This window comes from Rattus norvegicus, chromosome 3, assembly GCF_021556685.1.
Source record: "Rattus norvegicus strain SHRSP/BbbUtx chromosome 3, alternate assembly SHRSP_T2T, whole genome shotgun sequence".
Classification (NCBI taxonomy): domain Eukaryota; kingdom Metazoa; phylum Chordata; class Mammalia; order Rodentia; family Muridae; genus Rattus; species Rattus norvegicus.
Window position 1 is genome coordinate 149,145,171 of NC_141536.1, and position 24,221 is coordinate 149,169,391.

Below are 24,221 nucleotides of genomic sequence, written 5' to 3' on the forward strand. Positions count from 1 at the left end.
CCTCTGCATAGGACATGAGTTGGCTGAAGCACAGAATTGCAGCCTCTGCTAAGGACCTGCCATTTCAACTCTGACTCAACACTTTTCTTTCCATTTCCCGGAGCTTAGCCTTTTCCACAAAGCACTACTATTGCTGGGAACCTACACACCCTCCACTACTGCTCTGCCGTAGGAGCTATTGCTTAATCCTTCCACAGCCCATTTAAAATAAATCACGTCATGGTAGCTTACTGGGACGGACAAAGCAAGTGCATCCCAAAGGCATCCATCCCACCCAAAGTAGGAATACTATTGACTATTTGGTTTATGTGAAACATACCAGGGAACACATTCATTTACATTTCTTTATTTTTAGTTTTTGTTTTGTTTTGAGATGTGATTCTGTGCCCCAGACTAGCTTCAAATGCACAATCCTCCTTTTTCAGCCTTCCAAATGCTACAATTATAAGCTAGTGCTACCTTCCCTGCTCCCCCCATTTATTTATTACCCGTTTATTTATTTATCCCTTCATTATATTTGAATTGTGTTTTGCTGGCAACTCTTGTTCAGACCTGAGTGGGGATGAAGAGAAGCGGGAACATCTTACTCAGTCTTTTTCCAACAAAGAATCTTGAAAGAGCTGAGGAAGAGCTACAACACCTATTGGCCTTTTAAGTTATGTCTCCCAAGCTGATCTCTGTTTATAGCACGCTCAGTTTTCCCTGCTTCATACAGTCTGGAGGAGCAATACTATCCAGTAAGATGTCTCAGTTTTACAATGAGTAGGCTTCTGGTTAAGTTTTAGATTTCTGTAATAAATGTGAATCCCTCTGAATTATTATTAGTACTTACATAATTGTAAGCAGTGAGATTATATTAATCTCATTTAGAATGCATTTGAATGCTATTATGGCATAAATTGTTTCCGTGTAATATTGTAAAGTTGACTTTTTGAGAAAAGATAGAAATTGGCCCCAGGAGTGCAATATTCTCTTTGAATATTTGGTAGATTAAGGGTTTCTTTGGTAGATTAAGTGCTTTTCTTTCACTGCTAGTTAGGATCTATCCGAGGAACACAAAATCACCTCCAGGACTTACTCATCAGTTTAGTGGCTTTCCTTGTGAAGCGGGGGTTTTAGAGCAGACCTCACTCCTACTTCCACGCTGCCTAGCCCCACCCACGGGTCGTACTGTGGATTGATTGGGCTTTCCTGAAAGAAGTGAGTTCCTGGTGCTGTTCCCAGGGGTTCAGGCGCACGCTATGTATACCTCTTTTCCTTCTGCGTACACTAGTGCTTCAGACGTGCTCTTTCTGGCCAGCAAGATGGCTCCATGGGTAATGTGATGACTTAAGGTTGTTTCCTTAGAACCACATCAGAGTAGCATACTTGTCTGTAATTGTAGCACGTTCCTATGGTAGAGGGGAAGTGGAGATGAGAATTGGATGGGTCTGTGCCAGCTAGCCTAGATATATCTATAGCAGTGAGCAAAGACACTTTACCTCAAAATAAGGTGGAAGGCAAGGGCTGACAGCTCAGACTCTGACCTTACATGGACACTGTTGACACACAACCAAACACAGACACACACAATGCAGTTTTTGATTCTAGGTATAAGATTGAGGCCCAAAACTTAGTATTTATTACAAATTTGCTTGTGATGCTTTTGGTCTGTGAACTACTTGAATAGTAAGGTTCTAGAGGAAGGTCTTACTTAGGCTTTTTATGTGGGAAAAATCTGGGCTTGCCTGCTATGAATATATATTTTTATTCATATTCCACCCACGTAACTTTGAAGAAGAAAGATGCCTATTTCTTTTCCCCACAATTCCTTTCTTCCACTCCCTGCCCCTATCCTTTCCTCCCCTTCCTGAACAGAGGCTGCTTAGCTTAGCAGTGGCAGGAGTCCTTCTGAGGATTTGATTTTTAAAAACCATTGAAGAGGTGTAAAGGACCCTGCTTGCTGAAAGGAAAAGGAAGAGTGGCTGGGCCTTCCCCAGGTCATCCCTGTCCTGAGCAGGCACCTGGGAACAATTAACTGGCATAGTCTCCAAAAAAAGACCCAGGTAAATATCTACTAAGAGAAGGAGAAATTTTATAAGTAGATATATAACAGTTTGTTACTCTGTTGTTGTTATAACTGTGTGTCAGCAGACCTTTGTACACCTTGGAAAGGTAAGCAATCAGTAATGACTTCTCCAGTAGTCAGTGCACATATAATAAGAGTTTTGTGCCTCACTGTTTGGAACCATTTTCTTCCTTTAGGTAAAGTTATGAAGCTGAGTCCCAAAGCAGAAGAAGTAGCTACATTCTTTGCAAAAATGCTTGACCATGAATATACTACTAAGGAAATATTCAGGAAAAATTTCTTTAAAGACTGGAGAAAGGTATTGTGGCCCATGTGTTCATATCTTATAGTTCACAAAAGTGCTGACTGGGAAGTGTAGCCCATTTGTTAATGCCTTAACAGTTTATTTTAAAAAACCACAAAACATAGTTTAACTATATCTTTTGTCCATTACTATTTTAAATGGGTTTTGTCCAACAAGAATATATCTCAGCTTTCATGTGACTGCAGGAAGGAGTTTATCAGATTGGGTTAAACAGAAAACCTCAATTCCAGTTGAGCAAAGGAAACAGCATTGTTTCTGCAGGGATTGTCTTCTGATGCCTTTGCACAGGATTAGTCTGACCACCCATTCTGTCTTCATCCATGGTGACTTACCCATACCATGTTAGCCTATATAAAAATATCATTGTTCTCCATTTGGATAATTGTGAATAAAGGCTGAATTAAAATTCATCATCTAAGGCATTTATTCTAAAGTCAGACTTAATAAGAGCAGAATAAGTTGTTCTGCATGGGAATAAGAAAGCGTTTCTCTTTATTGCTAAAGTAATTGGTTAATACATGTCTCTCTCTTTTTTCTTTTTTTTTTTTTTTTCTTCTTTTTTTCGGAGCTGGGAACCGAACCCAGGGCCTTGCGCTAAATCTCCAACCCCAATACATGTCTCTTGAGTTGGTGTTTTGTCAAAGATTCCCAAAGAAATGAGAGTAATTTTTCTCTTTGATAAACCACTAAAATGTACTTATATTAAAAGTATACACCTTATAACAGAATAACCCCTCTTCCCAGAAGAAGGGTCACTGAGGTTGGCTTCCCTTCTAGATAACCTTTGATTAAAGGAAAAAAGATTTAATTGTGAAGAAATAGGAAGACTTATTATATTTACATTTTTTTTTTTACCTTTTCACTCAACTAGGAAATGACTAATGATGAAAAAAATACGATTACCAACCTAAGCAAATGCGACTTTACACAGATGAGCCAGTACTTCAAAGCTCAATCAGAAGCTCGGAAACAGATGAGCAAGGAAGAAAAATTGGTATGATAGAAATCGTGGGCAGTGATTCTTTGTCTAATTTTTTGGTTCCTGTGACACGACATTGAATTCATTAATTTTATATTTTTCTGTTAAAGATTTACTTGGTAAAGTCTAATTACATGTATGAGTTGTGTTAACTGGTAGCTCTCTGTGTTGGTACATGTCTGAAATCTCAGTATCCAGGCCTGAGGCAAGAGAATTATTGCCAATTATGATCCATTCTGTGATGGAAGCAAGAACTGTGATGTCTCCACAGAATAAGCAAAGACGCTGCACTAGACTTTTCAAGTCCAGTCTAGCTGTGGTTCAAGTCTAGTCTAGCTGTAGTTTAAGTCTAGTCTAGCTGTAGTTTTGAATCAAATCACTGAGATTTGGCCTATTCACGTTTTGAACGTTTCTTATTTTAATTGTATGTGCATGTATGCATATAAGTGTGGAGACCAGAAGATAACTGATGATCTGGAACTGTTCCGTGTGGTTTTGTGCTACCCAGCATTGGTGCTAGGAATTGCTCTAATCATAGAGTCATTTCTACAGCACCATTGATTTTAAACATAAAGATCATTTTGGACTCCTGTAATACTAGTCCAAGTAACAAAAAGCTTTTAGAAACATTGCCTGTGTAAGCCCCTGACAAGGGTACCTGTGGCCAGTAAGTTAAGCAGGACTTGGTTATTGAATCACTGTGATGTTGCACTCTTGTAATCCCAGAACTAGAAAGAGCTAAGCAGGAGGATCAAGAGTTTGAGGATAGCAAGGCCCTGTCTAAAAGCTAAAATAATAATAATAAGAAAGGCAAGGTTCAGGAGAACCCTCACACACGAATCACCATGTATAGGATAGAGGAGAATGGTTAGAATGAGGAGGCTGAACTCCCACATATACCATACCTTTGTGGATTAAGAATCATGTAATATAAAGTGTGGGTTAGAGATTTAACTCAGTAGGAGAATGATTGCCTGGCAAACATGCAGCCCTGGGTTTGCTTCATCTCAGAAAACAAACAAAAAACTTGAAACCACATACCCAATAAAGTATTTGAGACAGGTTCCTTGGGGACTTTAAACCCCATGGGAAATGCTGTTAAGTGGCTCTGACAGTGATCTTTTAGGAAATAATGAAATGGTATGACAATTTGTGATAATAGGTAAGTGTTCTATAATTTCCCTTCATCCCCAGTCCCTAGCATGAGTTTTTATTTTTAATTAAAATTTGGTTATAAAGAACTATGATGGTTTGTATATGCTTGGCCCAGCCAGTGGCACTATTAGAAGTTGGTGCCTTGTTGGAACGGGTGTGTCACTGTGGGTGTGGGCTTTAAAACCCTTATCCTAGCTGCCCGGAAGTCAGTATTCTGCTAGCAGCCTTCAAATGAAGCTGTAGAACTCTGAGCTCCTTCTAGATGTTGCCGTGCCCTCACCTTTGTGATAATGGACTAAAGCTCTGAACCTGTAAGCCAGCCCCAATTCAATATTGCCCTTGTAAGAGTTGCCTTAGTCATGGTGTCTATTCACAGCAGTAAAACCCTAACTTAGGTAAAGAAAAGAAACCAAAACAACAACAAAACACGAACACCACACACTAAAATTAGCCAGACCCAAATTTAGGCTTTACCTCTCAATGAAACAGAATAGTGAGTCTGAAGGTGTGCATTAAATTTTACACTTTCACTGTCAAGTGTATGTTTTATGCACTTATCTTCTACCACAAAACAAACCGAAACAAAAATCCATGAGAGTTGACACTAAAAGGGAAAGAATTTAGTTTATATCCTTTTGTGGGTCTCCAATTTTATACATTCAGTCCTTCCTTACTGCCCAGCATTTACCTCTCCTTCTTTATAAGAATTACATTTAAAAATACCTACGTAGGACTGGGGCTACAGTAGTTCAGTTGGTACAGGACTTTTCCTAATGTGCATGGAGCCATGTTTTTGCTCCCCAGCACTGTATAATCCATGTGCAGTGTCCATACATGCCTAGCCAGGAGACAGGAGGATCAGAAATTCAGTGTCATCCTCAGTTACATAGAGAGTTTGAAGACATCCAGGGATACATGAGACCAGATCCTTAAAACTAAACTAAACTAGAAATACTTTGAATAGAAGATTAAGGGTTGAAGCTTTAGTTCAGTGGTAGTTCAGTCTGCAGTAAAAAAAAAAAAGTTGAGAATCTATTAATTGTGTAAAGTCATTATTCTTGATAGATCTTTGGGCATTTAATAATCGTGTGTGTGTGTGTGTGTGTGTGTGTGTGTGTTTAAAATCTACACATTTTTCTATATTTGAGTTTCTGAGTGATTTTTAGACTTTGATCTTTCTTCTGCAAGAGGTAAAAATATGTGATTCTTAGCATGTAGGAATTTGAATTCATTTTGTATACTTCCTTGATCTATTTTAGAAAATCAAAGAAGAAAATGAAAAATTATTGAAAGAATATGGCTTTTGTGTAATGGATAATCATAGAGAGCGGATTGCCAACTTCAAGATAGAGCCTCCAGGGCTCTTCCGAGGCCGTGGCAACCACCCCAAGATGGGTATGCTGAAGAGAAGGATCATGCCTGAGGACATCATCATCAACTGTAGCAAGTGAGCACAACAGTTCACCTGTGGGGGAGAATTGGGTGCAGGGCTCTTTCCTCACAGCTGGTGGTTGGGACTATTCGTAGTGTTAAGAGGAGATCTGTGTTAAGAGGGTATTGCTGGCATGAGTAGGTCTTAAGGTTTTGTTCAGAATTGAGGGCAGGATGAGAGGGGACATGGTTTGTCACTTTTCATTTCACTTCCCTTCTGCATGATTATTTTCACAGAGATGCCAAGGTTCCTTCTCCTCCTCCTGGACATAAATGGAAGGAAGTTCGACATGATAACAAGGTTACTTGGCTGGTCTCCTGGACAGAGAATATCCAAGGTTCTATCAAATATATCATGCTGAATCCCAGTTCACGAATCAAGGTAAGCATAAATATAGGCTACACCCATTGGTGGGGCTAATAATCACTTTCTCTTTTGGTTGTGTTGCAGTGTACTTTCTAGACTCTTTTTTTTTTTTTTTTTTTTTTTTTTTGGTTCTTTTTTTCGGAGCTGGGGACCGAACCCAGGGCCTTGCGCTTCCTAGGTAAGCGCTCTACCACTGAGCTAAATCCCCAGCCCCTAGACTCATTTTACCAAATTAAAAACCTACCCTCAGGGTTGGGGATTTAGCTCAGTGGTAGAGTACTTGCCTAGCAAGCTCAAGGCCCTGGGTTCGGTTCCCAGCTCCAAAAAAAAAAAAAAAAAAACAAAAAACAAAAAACTACCCTCTCCCTGAGAGGGCAAGCACTTTCATGGTTAGCATTACCCGGTAAACTCTTATTTAAAAGATGTTTTACATTTGTGTCCTATTTAATCTTACCTGTGGAAGTTTTCTGAAGTCCTGTTCTGTTCCGAGAGAGGGCATGTGGCAATAGTGATTGTGCAGGAGTAGCTCTTGCCCTCACAGTCAGTGCTGCTGACAGGACGTGATGACATGGTTAGTAGGCTTATGTGAGAAGTGTAGAAACTGTTTTTCTCTGAATGTAGACACCTAGAGCTTTATATACTTGATGTTCTCTGATGTCTCATCTGAGTAGGTTCCTTTAGGTTGTGGTTGAAATATTGCTAGCCCACCATGTATATCTTATATACTCAGGAGTTGTTTTCAATTGTTAGCCTTACTGCTAGGACTGTCTTGGGATCTTGTTAGCCAGGTACCTATATATTCTGTGTTCTCAAGAGTTTTACAAGTTTGTTCCATCAGACTTTATGGATATGTGAACTACAACCAAAAGAGACATTGGGTTCACAAAAACAGCCAAGGAAATTGTCTCTGTGTAGTCTAGAACTGTTTTCCGTTGAAGAGTCTGAAGCTAAAGACTTTGAAACCCTTGTTTATAAGGATTTAGCATTGTTAAGATCCAAGAGTCAGAGATGAAAAGGCTATATACATTTTGAATGCTTTCTAGCTTATACCCTGTGATCTGACATGTGTCTCTACCTTCTTAATGGAAAATACCATCTGGATACTTTTTTCAAATAAATTGGAAAATAGTTTTTCTGTTTTAGAGTAAGTATAGAGGGTTGGGGATTTAGCTCAGTGGTAGAGCGCTTGACTAGGAAGCGCAAGGCCCTGGGTTCAGTCCCCAGCTCCGAAAAAAAAAAAAAAAAGTAGAGTAAGTATAGAATCAGAAGGGAGAACTGAGACTGTTAATTTTTTTCTTCCATGAGTAGTTTACAGAACTATAGATGTGGATAGAGAGGGGTTAGGGATTTAGCTCAGTGGTAGAGCACTTGCCTAGCAAGCGCAAGGCCCTGGGTTCGGTCCCCAGCTCCGAAAAAAAACAAAACAAAACAAAAAAAAAAAAAAAACAACAAGAGTGGATAGAGAAATCATAGTTTTATTCCTTAATGGAATTGTAGGTTGGTAGGCAAATTGTGTAAGGATCCAGTTGTGTTAGAAGAAAGGTAATTGTTCTTGTTAATAGTTATTCTTAACATCATAATGGACTTTTTAAAGGAAATCAGATTAAAATTAGCTCTTTAAAAGAGGTCTTCTAAACAAACTTGGGTGCTTACGGACAAAAGAGGGTAAGTTGAGGTGTACAGAGATGTGAAAAGTAACATAGACAGTGTCAAATAGGCTGGGGGAGAAGGCTCAATGGCTAAGAACACTTTTTGTAAAAGCAAGATGTGACCTGAGTTCACATCTCCAGCACCCACATAAAGCTAGACATAGCCGTGCATGACTGTGACTTCAGTGTTGGGAACATATACAGTCAGATTTTAGGAGCCCGTGGCCAGCCAGTATAGCTGATTTTGTGATCTTGAGGTTCTTAACCAGGTAGAGGGGCTAAAGAGTACTGACTGGCTAAGATTGACTCAGTGGCTAAGAGTACTGGCTGCTTTTCCAGATGGCCAGTGTTTGATATTCCTAGTGCCCCCACCACAGCTCACAAACAGTTCAATTCTAGGGGGATTTGACGCCCTCTTCTGGGCCTCTGTGGGCTCTGCGTGTATGTAGTCACAGGTAGCCAGGCAAAATACCCATAACATAAAATAAAAATCTTTTAAAAATAAAGGTGGAGAGTCTCCTCGTGCTTACACAGAGAAGTGTGTGTGTGCCTACACATACATACACATATACCACACACTGTAATATTCATGCACCACATACACAACTACTAAATAGTGGTGGTTCTATAATATTGTTAATATATTAAATGTCACATTAATGGTACATCCTATATATATTCTCCACAGTCAGAAAATTGTCAGTCTGTGTTGAATATTATTTTAGTGTTAAAAAGCTTTTCCATGTAAGTTGGCATTTAATAACCATTATAGGCATATATTCATGAATAAATTTAGTCTGTGGGAATTTAAAAAAAGTCCTAGATCCGATAGCTGGCAACTCTATCAGTCTTCTTAGAATGTAATTTAGATCTCCAATCTCATGCTCTCCCATGACATCCTGCTGTCAAATTGTGGCCAGTCTTAAATACCATGCCAAAGAAGACTGTTTTGTTCCGGGAAGAGAACCATTTAAGGACTTTGAATGGAAGGCTGTCTTAAACATAGGTTACCAATTTCAGCAAGATTAGCAAGCATGCGAGTTATCACACCAATAAATATAAACTGTGGTAAATGCTGCTGCACAGAAGTATAAGTGCCACTTAAGATTGGACCTCAGGGCTCAAGCTTGGCTCAGTCTCAGGGAAGGCTTTTCCACGAAGATTTAAGGTTCGATTTTTGAGATGAATAGGAATCTCATTTGCCACTAGAAAGGAAAACAAAGAGAATTAGCATTCCAAAGAGAGAGAATAAAACCTTCTGAAATTTCTGCTGTGGTGAGAAAGAGCTCCCATGTTTGGGGAACAGAGTACTTTGAGCAATAAGAGACATGAAAAAGGCCCTGCAGAAGCAGACCGGCCAGGACTTTAGCTCCAACTTAGAAAATTTTTAAATAAGTCCAAAGGAAGCTACTGACCTAGATGTAAAGAAGAAAAATAAGATTGGACTTGTGACATAATTGGTAGTTTTGACTACTTCGTGGTGCACAGCTGTTCTAAAGGCAAGAAAATCTAGTGACCAAGGCAGATGATGGCAGTGAGAGTGGAGGAAAGGGGATAGATTTCAAGTATGTCACTGTTGTGTCCTCCTACTGTAGTTCTCAGAAGAGTAAGATCCCTGCTAGGCAAGCCAGGGCAGCACCACAAGAGCAGAAGTGTCAGCCCGTCTTAGTCTAGACAATAATCAGATAACTACATAGAAAGGATTTTTCTAGGTTTCTACAAGATGGTTAGTCACAGTAGTAAACTTGAGAAGCACCCCATGATAGAATGCTTGACTTGAGACAACTGGGATGCGATCCCAAGAATAGTCATTACAGGTCTGGAAAGGTGGGACTGCTAGCAACCAGGGGTGAGAAAGGCAGTGCCTGTGGCTTCTTGAAGTTGCTCTCAGTCTTGTTTTAGTCCGCTTCCATCTAGCAGACCAGCAGTGGCTTCTCAGGGTATAGTCCGATAACACAGTGAATAATGTCGTGTACTGCTACCCAGAGAAGTATTTCATTCTTAAACAAAGACATAGGCTCAGGCTTTAGGCTTTTTGGGGGTTGGGGGTGGGGTTGTTGTTGCTATTATTTTAGGCTTATTTATTTTTATTTTATGTGTATGAGTATTTTGCCTGCATAATAATGCATGTATACTGTGTGTGCCTTGTGTCCACAGAGTCCAATAAAAGGTATCCGATTCCCTGAACCAGAGGTAGCTAGGGACAGTAGTGAGCTGTTTATGGGTGCTGGGAACCAAACCTACTTCCTCTGTAAGGGCAGAAAGTGTACTTAATCTCTGAATAATTTTTCCAGCTCTGAGTTTTATTTTAATGAAATAATTCAAATATGTAAGAATAAATGTATAATAAAACCTTGTCTGGCATTGTCAGATCTTAGCACTATATCCAATACACTCAATCACTTAGTACAAAAATCACAGAGTAGTACAAAAACTACTCTGGTGGCACAACCTTTCACCTAGTACTAGGGAGGCAGAAGAATCTCTTTGAATCTAAGGCTATCCTCGTCTTTGTAGCAAGTACCAGGCTAGCCAGGGCTACTAAGGAGGCCTTGTTTTTTTTCTAGATTCTGATAGACGTCACATGCTCCAGTGAGTGCTGCTGTGTCGTGCACACATGTGTCAGTGCACACATGATTTATGGTGCACTAACTGTACTTACTGAGCTATCATAAAACCAAAAACTTGAAGTGGTAAGGGGGTATGGGGGACCTGAGGGGAAATGGAAGATAGATACCACATTTTATTATATAAATGTATGAAATTTTCAAAAGTAAAGATAAAAGATGTGGCAATTCACATTAATTTAATTTTTTTTTTTTTCCCGGAGCTGGGGTCCGAACCCAGGGCCTTGCGCTTGCTAGGCAAGCGCTCTACCACTGAGCTAAATCCCCAACCCCCACATTAATTGAAAAAGCTTGGCATAGTAGCACTTGCTGGTAATTCCAGCACTGGGGAGGCAGAGACAGGAGGATCCCTGGGCCTGGCTTGTCCAACAATCTGGTGAATTCTAGGCCAGTGAAAGACCCTATTTCAGGTACAAGCCTCTGAGCAACCAGTCTGAGTTTGTCTTATTCACACACTCAAAGTGTAGTAGCAAATGGCAATCCTCCCCAGTGCACACCCTGAGAAGAGTTAGGACAAACAGCTCCCATCCTGCTCTGCAGCCCCGACTCTGTCTGCCTGTGTTACTGAGTGGATAAGTATCTACATTTAAGACAAGTGTGGTGACCACTGGTTTATAACTGCCACTAACTAGTTTTTTCTCCATTGTGGAGAGGTTGCCAACTAGGGAAAGAGGAAAGGGAGTCAAAGTTCCTACAATATCTGCCTTAGTTTTACTACACTTTTTTTCTACCCCACATTAGTAATGTGCTGATGTGGTAATAGAATTTGGGGGAGCACATCTCTGCCAGTGGCAGGAAAGGACCTTCTATGATGGTTTCGATGTGACTCCTGGAAGACCTAGGTGGATATTTTTTAGGAGCATTCCAAAAAGGTTTTAAGTTTATTATCATTTTATAGGCTCTGTTTGGCAGCACTGAAAGCAACCAGCATAAGCATACCTGGAGGCTAGCCCTTCCTTGCCTGTTAGCCCTTTATGGGGTGTCTTTTTTCCTAGATCCTAGGGTTCTCCATCCTAGTGCTCCAGAGAAAACTTTGGTTTGTTCCAGGAGGCCAATCATGTGATGGGAAAGCTCTTTAGTGGTCTCTTATAAATTACTTACTGGACTTTCTCGAACCTTGTTTGCCTGACCGCTACCTCATGCCCTCAGCAGTCATTGAGATGGACCAATGCCTGTGTGGTTTGGAGTGGGGAAAAGAGCCCGCTCCTGGCCAGGTAGTGTGTCTTGGTGAGTCTTTCAGGTGTCTTGTTGGCTGTGGTTTATGTAATTGTGGTAGAGGTGCGTTATTGCTTTGTACCAGGAGGATAGCTTGTGCTGTACTTTTCTAATTCACTCGCTTACATGTCAAGTTGTACTTAGAGAAATCAGAGAGACCTTTTCAGCTCCCCGGGAAATGAGACAATTATTGAACCTCTTGTTTTAAAAAGCCAGACAAGCCTATACAGATAGTACACACACAATTGTGAGGAAATGTTGACGACTCCTTAGCACATCCAAAAATCATTGCTTTCTGAGCATTCGTTAAGATCTGGAAGTAAACCTTTTTGTTCCACATGCCCCCATGCCTTCATGTCCTTTGGGTCCTGTGGAACCTATGGGTCAGTCCTATGGTCAGGTCCTTTTGTCTCAGGTGGAAATCAAGAATATGCAAAAAGAAATCACTACCACCTCCTCTCCTTTTTTGTAGGCTCAAAGAATTAAGAGGAGAAATTCTTGGGTTATTTCTTTTCCTTTAAGTCCTATGTGTCTATGTAGGGGCATGTGCATTTGAGTCCTGCAGTGAAGGAGGCATCAGATAGATTCCTCTGGAGCTGGAGTCATAGGTCACATCTGATACGGGTATTGAGCATATCCATGTCTTCTGGAAGAGAGCAGCAGCGGCTTTCAATTGATAAGCCATCTCTAGCTCCAGATTCTTAGGTTCTCATATAGTCAGTTTTGCACCTTGTAAAATTCTGCCTGTGTGGAATTTTCCTGATCTCTCTCACTTGACGTTATTAATCCTTGCTTTTGAGTCTGTTTTTACTCAGGGTGGTAACAGAAATCTTCTGTTGCTTAATGTCAATGCTTGCTTGCTTCCTTCCTTCCTTCCTTCCTTCCTTCCTTCCTTCCTTCCTTCCTTTCTTTCTTTCTTTCTTTGTTTATTTATTTTAGTCTTTATAAATGTCATACAATGTACAACTAACCCCCCACTTCCTAACTACTACCAGCTTCTCTCCACACACATCATTCTCTTAACTTTGTGTCTTTTCTTTTTAGTACCCATTCAATTGAACTAGTGGTGTCCATATATACATAGGTGGGGGCTGTCCAGTGGGGCATGGGAAAGCCACCAGGTACCACACCTCAAAAGAGACTACCGATACACACCAGCAGCTACTGAATGTCAATAGCTCCTTAGCTAGGAGTTGGGGCTTGTGCATCCCTCTCCACTTCATGATGGAATATTGACTGGCTTGACACTGTGCAGGCAACCACACCAGTTCCTGACTGCAGTGGCCCTACCATGTTTAGACTATACCTTGGCCCCAGTCCTTCCTGCTTGTGCCTCTTTAAGTCTTTCCATCACCTTTTTCGATGTTTCCTGAACCTTGAGGTCAGAGTGTGTGATGTAGAGGTCTCATTCATACCTGAGTATTTCAGACATTCTGCTCTCTGTACTTTGACCAGTTGCAGCCTTGGTATTAAAATCCATTGCACAACTCTGCTGATGAAGACTAAGTCTGTGGGTGTAGAGATATGTGGTTAGAAGGCAGCCATTTAGCACAAACCATAGTAGTGCTTTCACCCATCAGCTCCCCAACTACAGGTTCTTGGTTAGGTTTATAATACCAAACATGTGTAACATTTTCATGACACCTAATGTACTTTAGGGTCAGATCTCAAACTTTATGCTAAAAACTCTGTTTTGTTTTGTTTTGTTTTGTTTAAAGAAGCCAGGTGGTGGTGGTGCACACTTTTAATCCCAACATTTGGAGGCAGAGACTGGCAGATCTCTGAGTTAAGGTAGCCCAATCCATGGAGCTAGCTCTAGGACAGTCAGGGCTACAGAGAACCCATGTCTGGGAAAACTAAAAAAAGAAGAAAGGAAGGAAGCTGTTCCCAGAAACATCTTTCTTCTCAGAGACCGTTTTTAAATGCAAAAGTGAGAAAATGGTGAATAATTATACCTATTCGTGGAAGTGTTTGTGTTCCTTGGTAATTACATGTAGTAGTCTTGGGTTCTGTTTCTTTGATAGGTCCATGAAACTCTGGTTGTCTTGAATTTAATGGAATTCAGTGCTAGCAGAAAACTGGTGTCAGGGCTCACATTTCACAGCAAGGCTGTGGTGCTTGCGAAGCAGTGGGGATGCTTACGTCCTTTATGTTCACAGAAGTCAGTTTGGGGGCATGCTCAGTGGGATTCTCACAAGAGTGTGAACCTTTTTTTAGATTGGAAAGCTGTCTTAGCAATTAGGAGTCAGTTATGTGAACGTAGAACAGCATATATTCTTGTCAGGCTAAATGCCCCAGACTTTACTTCCTCTTTAGTTCTATGCTTCTCCAGCTTTGGTTAAGCTCAGGCTCCTGTTCTTGGGATGAGAGCTCTGAATATTCAGTGTTTCTGCACTCGGCAGGGTGAGAAAGACTGGCAGAAGTATGAGACTGCTCGGCGACTGAAGAAGTGTGTGGACAAGATCCGAAATCAGTATCGGGAAGACTGGAAGTCCAAAGAAATGAAAGTTCGGCAGAGAGCTGTAGCACTGTACTTCATTGATAAGGTGGGAACAGCTTCCTTTTTCCACGTTGGACAGTTCTACTCTAAGTACAGGGGTCAGAACTCTATTTGCTGTGTGACTTACAATCAGATTTAGCCCAGTAGGGAAAGTAGATTTGGATACAAAGAAGGAGGCATGTACAGTATGTCTCTGTGACAGGAGGATCTGCATAAACTGAACATTATTGGTTTGTTGTTGTTGTTTAAATAACTGGGATGCTGTCAAGGTTTTTTACCATGATCTATACTGCAAAAGTACTTAATTTTATGTCAAAATCCAACATAACATTTTTATTTATTTGAAATTAAATCAGAAACTGCACAAACCACTGGCTAACTAGTTGCATTGAATTTGGGTAGTTCTTTCCCATTTCATTCTTGTAGGAAGCGATGATTATAACCTAAACAATTCTTAAACAAAAGGTGTGATTTATTAACAATTGCAGTTTGAAAGATAGTGCTATAAAGTTCAGTTTTTTAATGCTCAGAAGATTTTTTTTCATTTTACGCTTACATTTTAGCCCAAATTCTGAATTCACACAAAATTGATAATAGTTTTTAACTGACTCTTATCATGAAAACGTGTTCTCATTTGTTGCCTTGTTACACTTTTTTTCTTCTATCTTCATTCTAAGGACATAAAGAAACTTGGCCTCTGGGTATTCTTGTGACTTTCATAGGAGTTATAACATTGTAGAATCTGAGTTTTAGTTTATGCAGATTGATGCTCCATCCACAGAATTGGGGTCTTCTGGTTTAGGGTTTCCTTAAGATCATACATAAGGTCTGTGTTTCTTCACTGATGCTCATCTCTTTCTTAACAACCCCACTCTCTTTCCTACACAGCTTGCTCTGAGAGCAGGCAATGAGAAGGAAGAAGGAGAGACAGCAGACACTGTGGGTTGCTGTTCACTTAGAGTGGAACACATCAATCTACACCCAGAATTGGATGGTCAGGAGTACGTGGTGGAGTTTGACTTTCCTGGGAAGGACTCAATCAGATACTACAACAAAGTCCCAGTTGAGAAACGAGTGAGTTCATATGGCCTGTGCCTCTCTGGCTTGATCTTTCTCCTTGTTTGTTCATTCAGCAAATATTTATTGAGGGCTTTTATATGCTCTGCATTTTGATGGGCTCTGGTAAAAATGATCTCAAAGAAAGAGGAGAGGTACTGCTTGGTGTGCTGTGTGCCTCATTTTAGCTCTGACAGCAAACTCAGTGTCAGATTGGACCCACTTTAGTGATTTAAGCATCACAGCATCCCTGGTCATGTCGTGCACTTGTCATCTTGTGCCTTTTCTTAGTCCCGGGCCAATTCCCAACTGAATAAAGTTGTAATCTTTCAGTTCTCAGATCTCTGAAGACCCATGAGAGAGGCATATGGGTACCTAATACTTAATATGCCCACTAGATAACAGTGGGCACCAGTTAAATCGTGCAACTAGTGTAAACATAGTTTGGATATAAGGGAGCATTTTGTTCTTAGGAAGTAGATGCAAGGATGTTTGGTGCTAAAGGGCTACAATATATACCACAAATGGCTCGAACTGATACTTAGGTATCATGTATATAGGTTGTCTTTTGCCTTTTCTCTCTTTTAAAAGCTTTTGTGAGTTTGAAATTATTTCTAAAAATTTTAAATTAATAATTGGACTTCTTTTAGGTTTTTAAAAACTTACAACTATTTATGGAGAACAAGCAGCCTGAGGATGATCTTTTTGATCGACTTAATGTGAGTAAACACAAGACACTGGGCTACAGTCCAAGCAACCTCAGGCTCCTGGGTCAAGAGTTCTCAGTGGATATTTGAACTGTCCATTCAGCCTAGCTTGTCCAGTGACATTCTATATATCCTTCCTCCCTTGGGGCACTCAGTGCATGTGTCGTATCCTGTGTCGCCCCATCTCCCTCCAGCATCGTGGGGTGGTGCAGTGAATTACTACCAAAGCTTTGAGGCAGAACAAGTTGAGGTTTACGTGTTTCTTTCCCCCTTTGTTTCATCCTTTTCTGAGATGCCCAGCTGCCTGTACTAGAGACCTAAGACTTTTTCACTTGCTTTCTTTACTGGAGAGATATTTGTAAGAAAGAACAAATTTGTTGTTTTGAACTTAAGATTAAAGTACTTTATAGGAAGGCACCTTGCAGTCCTGTGTTCTGGAATTATTTTCCCTCTTTGCTAACTTCCTCCTTGAAGGACAGGACAGTAACTGACAGGATGGTGGCAGCACTGCCACAGTGACTCCTAGTGCTTGCTGCAGGGGAAAGGGTGATTGGACGTTTACCTCAGTTCCAATATCCTCTTTGTTGTCTTGTTTTCTGCAGACTGGTATTCTAAATAAGCATCTTCAAGATCTCATGGAGGGCTTGACTGCCAAGGTGTTCCGTACCTACAATGCCTCCATCACGCTGCAGCAGCAGCTTAAAGAGCTCACAGCCCGTAAGTAGTTACTCTAGGGCTGTCCCTGGGAGGCTGCCAGTGTCCTTCTCTTCATCCTTTCCCTGCAGCCTCTTGAAGAGGCTTAGCTGTCTAAATAAAACCAAGGCCTTTCTTCCCACTCCCACTGCAAATTCTAGATGAATCTCATAGGATACTGACAAGAACTTTGTATCTTCTCTGAAAATATTTGTATTTTATCTGTGTTACAAGCTCACAGGGTACAGATAGTGCTGTTAAATTGGGGAGGGTAAAGTTGTCATGGTTACCAGAAATTTTTGGTTTTCATAATAGTATGTAATAATTACCTCTGGCACCTTATGACTTTTCTTCCTCTCCATTTAAAACAAATTCTCATTCTGTAGCTAAAGGCTGGCCACAATTCATTATGGTGGTTCAGGCTAGTGACGCTTCTGCTTCAGCCTCCCCACAGCTGAGACTGTAGGCAAGAGTCACCCTTCCTGGCTCCTGCCACCTGAATTCCCACTGTCTGCTGTAAGCGTGTCACATGGTCTTAGGAGAGCCACCTGAATTCCCACTATCTGCTGTAAGCGTGTCACATGGTCTTAGGAGAGCCAGAGAATGCTGGAAATGGTATTTCGGGTTGGTTTAAACAGTGGCTTAAAAAGCCTGTACATGGTGGCAGTGGCCCAGCACTTGGGAGGCACAGGCAAGCAGATCTCTTGAGTTTGAAGGAAGCCTGGTCTACAGAGCAAGTTCCAGGACCCTGTCTTGAAAAAACACACCCACCCCAGCCCCAAGGGAGAAGAGTCAAATCCCTGGAACTAGAGTTAGGGGTGGTTGTGAGCCGCCGCCACAGGAGCACTAGAAACCCACCCAGTCCTCTGCATGAGCAGCAAATGTTTCTAACCCACTGAGCCTATCTGCAGCCCCTGTAATATAGCTTAAGATCCCTCCATCTCTTTCTGCAGTCATTTCTTCTAGTACAGCATTTCCTGCAGGCTACATGTGCCTAGTGAGTGGGAGACGGGATAAGGAAAGCAGTGTACAGATATATGGCCAGTCTCCTGAAGTTTGTTTTGTTTATTTTTAAAGATTTATTTGTTTTATGTGAGTACACTGCTGCTGTCCTCAGACACACCAGAAGAGGGTATCAGATTCCATTACAGATGATTATAAGCCACTGTGTGGTTGCTGGAAGTTGAACTCACAACCATCTGGAAAGCAGTCAGTACTGTTAACAGCTGAGCCACCTCTCCACCCCCTGACTCCTGGGGTTTTAAGAAACAAAAACCAATTCGGTCCCCAGCTCCGGAAAAAAAGAACAAAAAAAAAAAAAAAAAAAAAAGAAGAAACAAAAACCAAAAACGTAGATTTCCCTGTAATATTATAGACAAGCTGGGAACAGTAGTTATAGAGACTGCCTGGTCTACTTAATGTGATCTGACACAAAATCCAGTAAGGTTAAAGGAAAATAAAGAGGCTCAGAATTATTTTTGTGACAGAAACTCATTCAGGCTTATGTAGAAATTTACTGTCTTTGACTCAAATGTTGACCTCGTGACTTGGTTATGATAAGCTGAAGGGTCTGTATACACATTACAGGGATGAAGTCCCTAAGGGCATTTCATGTGTATATTCTTGGTATACAAATTGACCCTGTTACTATGACATTTCTTGGCAGCTGATGAGAATGTACCAGCAAAGATTCTATCTTACAACCGTGCCAATCGCGCTGTTGCAATTCTTTGTAACCACCAGAGGGCGCCACCAAAGACCTTTGAGAAGTCAATGATGAACTTGCAGTCTAAGGTACGGTGGGTCCAATGTGGGCTAGCAAAGGCGATCATGTGTGATATCTAATGAAAATGAGAGGCTTCTACATCTGACCTAGTGTGGCCTAGGATAATAACAGGCTAGTCTGGGTCTGTTTTGAAAGAAAGATTCTTTATACAGATAACAGATGGAAATAGTTTGATAGTATCATAGTGTTTGTTTTTTCCTAAAATATTTGTGCTGGAGACACAAGTTTTGTATGAACCACTTTCTGTTTTGAAGTGCTAACTTTGATGCTCCACTGAACTGTGAATTGTTGTCCTTGTTATACTTAAGGAAAATGGAAGGAAGAGTGCAGCTTTGTGGTGGAATGCTTGCCTGTGTGCAGCAGGCTCCGGGCTCCGTCCTTAGCGTCACGAAAATAAAGTCTCAGTGGTCTGGCTAAGAAACATGACAGGAAGATGGTACAGCTCAGTGGTAGAACCTACCTTTGCTTGTCCACCATCCATGAAGCCCTGGGTTTGATCCCCAAAGCAGTAGCAGGGGGAGGGAGAGGAATCCTGTTAGATTATTTGAAGATGGTGAAGCAATGGCATTTAATTCTCTCCTGTTCCTAGAACAACTATTTCTATTTGTTGCTGAGTGTCAGATCTGACTGTAAGGGTTGTGGCCTCTTGGGAGAGACTGATAGGGAACAAATTGATGTTGTCCCACTGCTATGTGCAACTCTTCTTCCCCTCTCCACACTGACTGCTTAACTATGCATCTGAACCCTCTCACCCACAGTGAGCATATTTCATCTTAAAACAGATGCACAGGGTTACCATGGAAAACATTTAGATTTAAATACAGTCTGTGGCATAGGAATAAGGATCCTTATTTAAGGTCTTGAGGTGGCCCTAATAATTATATAAAGTTTAAGACATTGATTATAAAAGTGACATTTCACGAGGTCTACAACACTAATGCACACCAGGAAAATATCCATCATCTGTTAGTAATAGTCACAGGACAAGTTATATTTCTTTGGGTTCTTGCTCACAGTTAATTAAAAGAGGGAATAATAAATGCCAACTAGAGAGTAGCCCAAGCACAGATACATTCATTATATTTTCATCCAGATCTATGGAGTTCTATACTTGGTCATCTTAATTTTAGAAACTGCTTTGCAGTGAAACTTAACACATTTTCAGGCTCAGAATATTCTCCTATTGCGATTTCTGCAAGACGAGAACACAGGCATAATGTATATTAACCTACAGCTACAACTTAGAGGCTTTGCTACAGCCAGACTGAGGGGATCTCCAGATCCAAGTGAGTGGATCAGAGAGCCCTCTAATGTGCGCACAGGGTCAGCAAGCTAAGAACCCCGCAGACTGCACATTTTAGCGTGTGCCTTTGCTTTGCCCTGTTAGATGGAGATCCTCTGATCCTGCTTACTCTCCTCGTGTGTTACCACTCTAAGCCCAGAATAAAGTAAAGTCTGAGTACCAGGTGCTGTTTACCCTATTCAGGAGACCCTTCCTGGAGAATGAGGAGGTCATGTGTTGCTCTTATTCTGGAGCCACTGTTTGAGCAGTTCAGGCTGCCTGCCAAAGACACCCTCCGAGTGTAGGAACGTTCTCCTGTGTGCCCACAAAGTAAACACACGCCCAGTTGCCTAGTCAGTCAATGGAGTCTTTGAGAGGATTTAACATAGCTTGCCAGTTTAGCATTCACAGAAATGGTTAAGACTGGGGTTTGCTGCACTTCTAGCCTAAGAAGCATCTGCCTGGTGGTGGTGCTAATGCTTTTGTGTGCAAAGTCAGTTCCAGTAACTTTTTAAGCAACTTAGATATTGGAAGGAAGCCACTAACTGTAAACATTTAATGATTCTCTCACAATGGCAAATTGTTTCTAATCTTGGGCTGCATTTTATGTGGGTTTTTTTCCCCTGGCAGGGCAGAGGGTGGCAACGGGTGTGGTGTTTGTCTAACAAATTTTAGGCTCAGTCAACAACAACCCAGTGTGTGTAAGGCAACATGTATTTACTCTGGGATATTCTCTTGGCCTCTTAGGTCATCAGGGTGATCACAGGGAGGGGATTCTTTAGAATCCAGCAGCACAAACTCACTAGCATTGCTCTAGTGCCATCGTATGGTTGTTTATAAGCAACACCTAAAGCAGGAGTTAGGTTTTCAAGGGTTCAACAAGCGGGGAAGGATGATGAAAGTGTTCTGTCTCTTTGTAGTAGATATGGATTCCGTAAGATTTTCTTTGTGGAGGAAAAATTTGAATTGATGCTTTTTACATCTCTCTTACGAATGATGACTAAGTTTCTTCTCACTTTAGACTTCTCTACTTTTGTAAAATAGTGAGCCAACTTGAGGCAATTCCTAACTGATGCCTACTTACCAGTTTTTAATTTCCTGGGACTCCCTCTTTAGTTTTTTCAGACTTGGCAGACTGGGAAATGATCTGCGATTGCTTAGTAGATAGTGTATCTTCTATGGTAGTCTCAGAAGGAGTGCTAAAGGCTCAGAGTGGTGACCCCACACCTATAATCCCAGCAGTTTAGAGTCTGGGTCAGGCTGATCTCTGTGGGTTCAAGGCTAGCTTGGTCTACAGAATGAGTTCTAGTCCAGCCAAGGCTACATAGTGAGACCCTGTCTCTTTCAAACCGACCAACCAACCAACCAACCAACCAACCAACCAACCAACCAACCAACCAAAGAACACAGAAACCTGGCATAGGATTCACTTGAAAACAGCTGTCATCTGGGTCCTCCTCTCTTCTCTAAAGCTAGAATGTTTTCCTGAAAGATTACAACCAGATTTCCAGGTTACTCTTATAGAACCATATATTGTTAAAGTTCACTGAAGAACATAAATGAGCAGCAGACAGCAGCTGGATTGTTTTCTGCAGTCACTGCCCATTGTTGTTTTCATAAAGCCTTTTTGTAATAGAAAACACTGACAGCTTCCAGTTTTACGTTCTAAGATGGAGCCTTTTTCCCTCTCCAGCTCATTTTATTCCTAACTGTACTGCTGTTCTTCTGTCTAGATTGATGCCAAGAAAGATCAGCTAGCAGATGCTCGAAAGGACCTGAAAAGCGCTAAGGCTGATGCCAAAGTCATGAAGGATGCAAAGACCAAGAAGTATGTATCTGATACTGTACCAAGGGCTGGATAAGAGAGAGCAGTTGGCATCGTCACTCAGAGGCCTGGGTGTCCCAGCTCACTCTGTCTCCTTATGTAGCCTTGGCTTCCCAGGATAAGCCACCATTCTCAGCTGTCTTTCAAAGGTTTCTCGGGGAAATTTTCCATGATATTTTACTCCTTTAAGCAGTACTGTGAGGATGCTTGTCTGTCCTTGTCTAGAGGTCAGTCTTAATGTCTGTGATTCTGTCATTCCTCCAGGGTAGTAGAGTCAAAAAAGAAGGCTGTACAGAGATTAGAAGAGCAGCTGATGAAGCTGGAGGTTCAAGCCACAGACCGAGAGGAGAACAAACAAATTGCCTTGGGGACCTCCAAACTCAATTACCTGGACCCTAGGATCACAGTGGCTTGGTAAGCATTAGGCTGTGAACTCCTGCTCTTAATTAAGGAAAGGCAGAAAGTCTCTGGGAGTAGCCAGAGACTTGCCAGCTCCCTAAGCTGCCATGTCTAAGTTCACATTTCTTCCAAGAGAGCCTGCAGCTCTGGTTGCTACAGGTACAGTGGAATCTCCTACATGTCCACGGGCACGTTAGTCTAGGAGCCCATACCTACAGAAGCCAGAGGAGTAGTACATTTGGTATCCTCCTTCTAATCACAAGGTAACTGGACTTGGTAGTGTATGCCGATAGCCCAGCACTTAGGAGGCAGAAGCAAGATGATCAACGCAAGTTTGAAGCCAGCCTTGTTTAAATAAAAAGACTGTTTCAAGAATAAATAAGACAAGAACAAGTTCCTAAAAAACACAAGGCGCAGCAAAGAATTAAGACCATAGATCCATGTAACTACACAGAGGTAGAGAGACCATTCTACAAAGGCACCCATTTCCCCCAGGATAGGGCCTCGACCTGATGCAGGCACGCAGCATTAGAGAGGGGATGGCCCACCTCCCAGTGTCCTGGGGCAAGTGCAGAGGTGGAGAGGAGGCCCTTGCAGCATTCTAGGTCAGGAAGGGGATTTGGAGAGGAGAGAGGACAACCCATCCCTGCAGCATCAAGGGCTTACAGAGGTGAGGTGTGGTGAGCAATACAGAGCTCCCTCCCTCCCTCCCTTACTCTTTCATATATGCACAGTGCTGCCCCATTTCCACTTCTCCCTCTCCATGTAGCTAGTCCTATCATCAGGCTGGACGCAAGGAATAGAAGCTTACATACCTAGAGAACTGGTTCGGTTTATTGGGGAGAATAAAGGTTATTTAAACCTTTGGTGGGTGAGTAGGGACTATCTATCGAGGAGAGTGTACATCATTGGCCTGGCCCAGGGTGATAGGGATGCGTCATTGCATGAGGAAGAAATCCAGGTTTAATCTGGCTACCAGCTCCATAACCACCTCTGGTGAGGCAAAGTCTATATGAACATAAGCATGCAGGCCAGGGGAAGGGGAGAGGAGTGATCGAATCTTCCCAATCTCGGGATGCGACGTCCAGGGTTTGGACACACCTTGACCCTGCTCTCGCTCCAGGCTTGCTTCCCCTGGCTCCACAAAAAAGCATCCAAACAAGTCAATCATTTCTGAAGATGTTTCATTAGCTTGAGTCGTTGAATTCTAGACCAGAGACCTAGCTTTGTGCTTGTGTTGCTAAGGGTTAACTTTCTTTTTTCGTGTGTGTGTGTGTGTGTGTGTGTGTGTGTGTGTGTGTGTGTGTGTGTGTGTGTGCTGACACCAGGAGCTCTGCTGATAGTTTGGCAACAGTTGGTAGATTCTCTCCTTCCATCATGTGGGTCCTGAGGATCATACTTTGGTCTTCAAGCTTGGTGTCAAAGCTTGCTGTTCTGGTTAGGGTTTCTATTGGTGTGATAAAATACCATGACCCAAAAGCAATTTGGGTGTTTGTTTCAGCTTACAACTCTGGTCACACTCCATCACTGAGGCAAGTCAGGGTAGGCATTTAAGATGGGACATGGAGGCAGGACACGAAACTGACCAGCACAAAGGAATACTTACTGCTCACGAGCTTGCTGGGTTGGAACTTCTCACATCAGGTAGTCAAAATGCTCTACTGACCTACCACAGGCAATCTGATAGAGGCATTTTCTAGATTGAGATTCTCTTTCTGTGATAACTGTAGCTGTGTCCAGTTGAACAACAGCAGGCTACCCACAGAGGCATCTCACCATTCCCTGGACTAACTGTTGAGAAGCAGTGTGGAGGCAGGCAACAACGTGGGCTTCAGACAACTGCGTAGTGTGAAATTGCAGCTGCACTTTCTAGTGGCATGAGGACACTGCTTTTTACCATCTCTGCAGGGTGGTTGTTCAAATTCTACCTTTTCTTTTTTTTTTTGGTTCTTTTTTTTTTTTTTTTTTTTTCGGAGCTGGGGACCGAACCCGGGGCCTTGCGCTTCCTAGGCAAGTGCTCTACCACTGAGCTAAATCCCTAACCAAATTCTACCTTTTCTGTTTGTATATCAAAGTAACACCTACTTTAGATATCTCTGTTGATTAAAAAAATGAGATGATAAAATACTAAAGTCCTTTGAATATTTTGGCGCACCAGAAAACTCGACCCCTGCTGTG

General features: G+C 41.7%; 1 protein-coding gene across 3 annotated transcripts in view; it reads left to right on the plus strand.

The window, feature by feature from the left end:
* The window catches only part of Top1 (DNA topoisomerase I), an 82,639-nt gene that overhangs the window by 57,032 nt on the left and 1,386 nt on the right, over positions 1-24,221 (plus strand). For 2 of the 3 annotated variants that reach the window (XM_087654305.1, NM_022615.2), the window contains 11 exon segments: positions 2,245-2,366; positions 3,244-3,366; positions 5,766-5,953; positions 6,175-6,319; positions 14,198-14,341; positions 15,184-15,369; positions 16,002-16,070; positions 16,661-16,775; positions 18,418-18,545; positions 21,553-21,647; positions 21,909-22,058. In XM_087654305.1, the coding sequence (XP_087510431.1) occupies positions 2,253-2,366; positions 3,244-3,366; positions 5,766-5,953; positions 6,175-6,319; positions 14,198-14,341; positions 15,184-15,369; positions 16,002-16,070; positions 16,661-16,775; positions 18,418-18,545; positions 21,553-21,647; positions 21,909-22,058 (1,457 nt within the window). In that variant the 5' untranslated portion in view covers positions 2,245-2,252. 3 annotated transcript variants of the gene reach the window in all.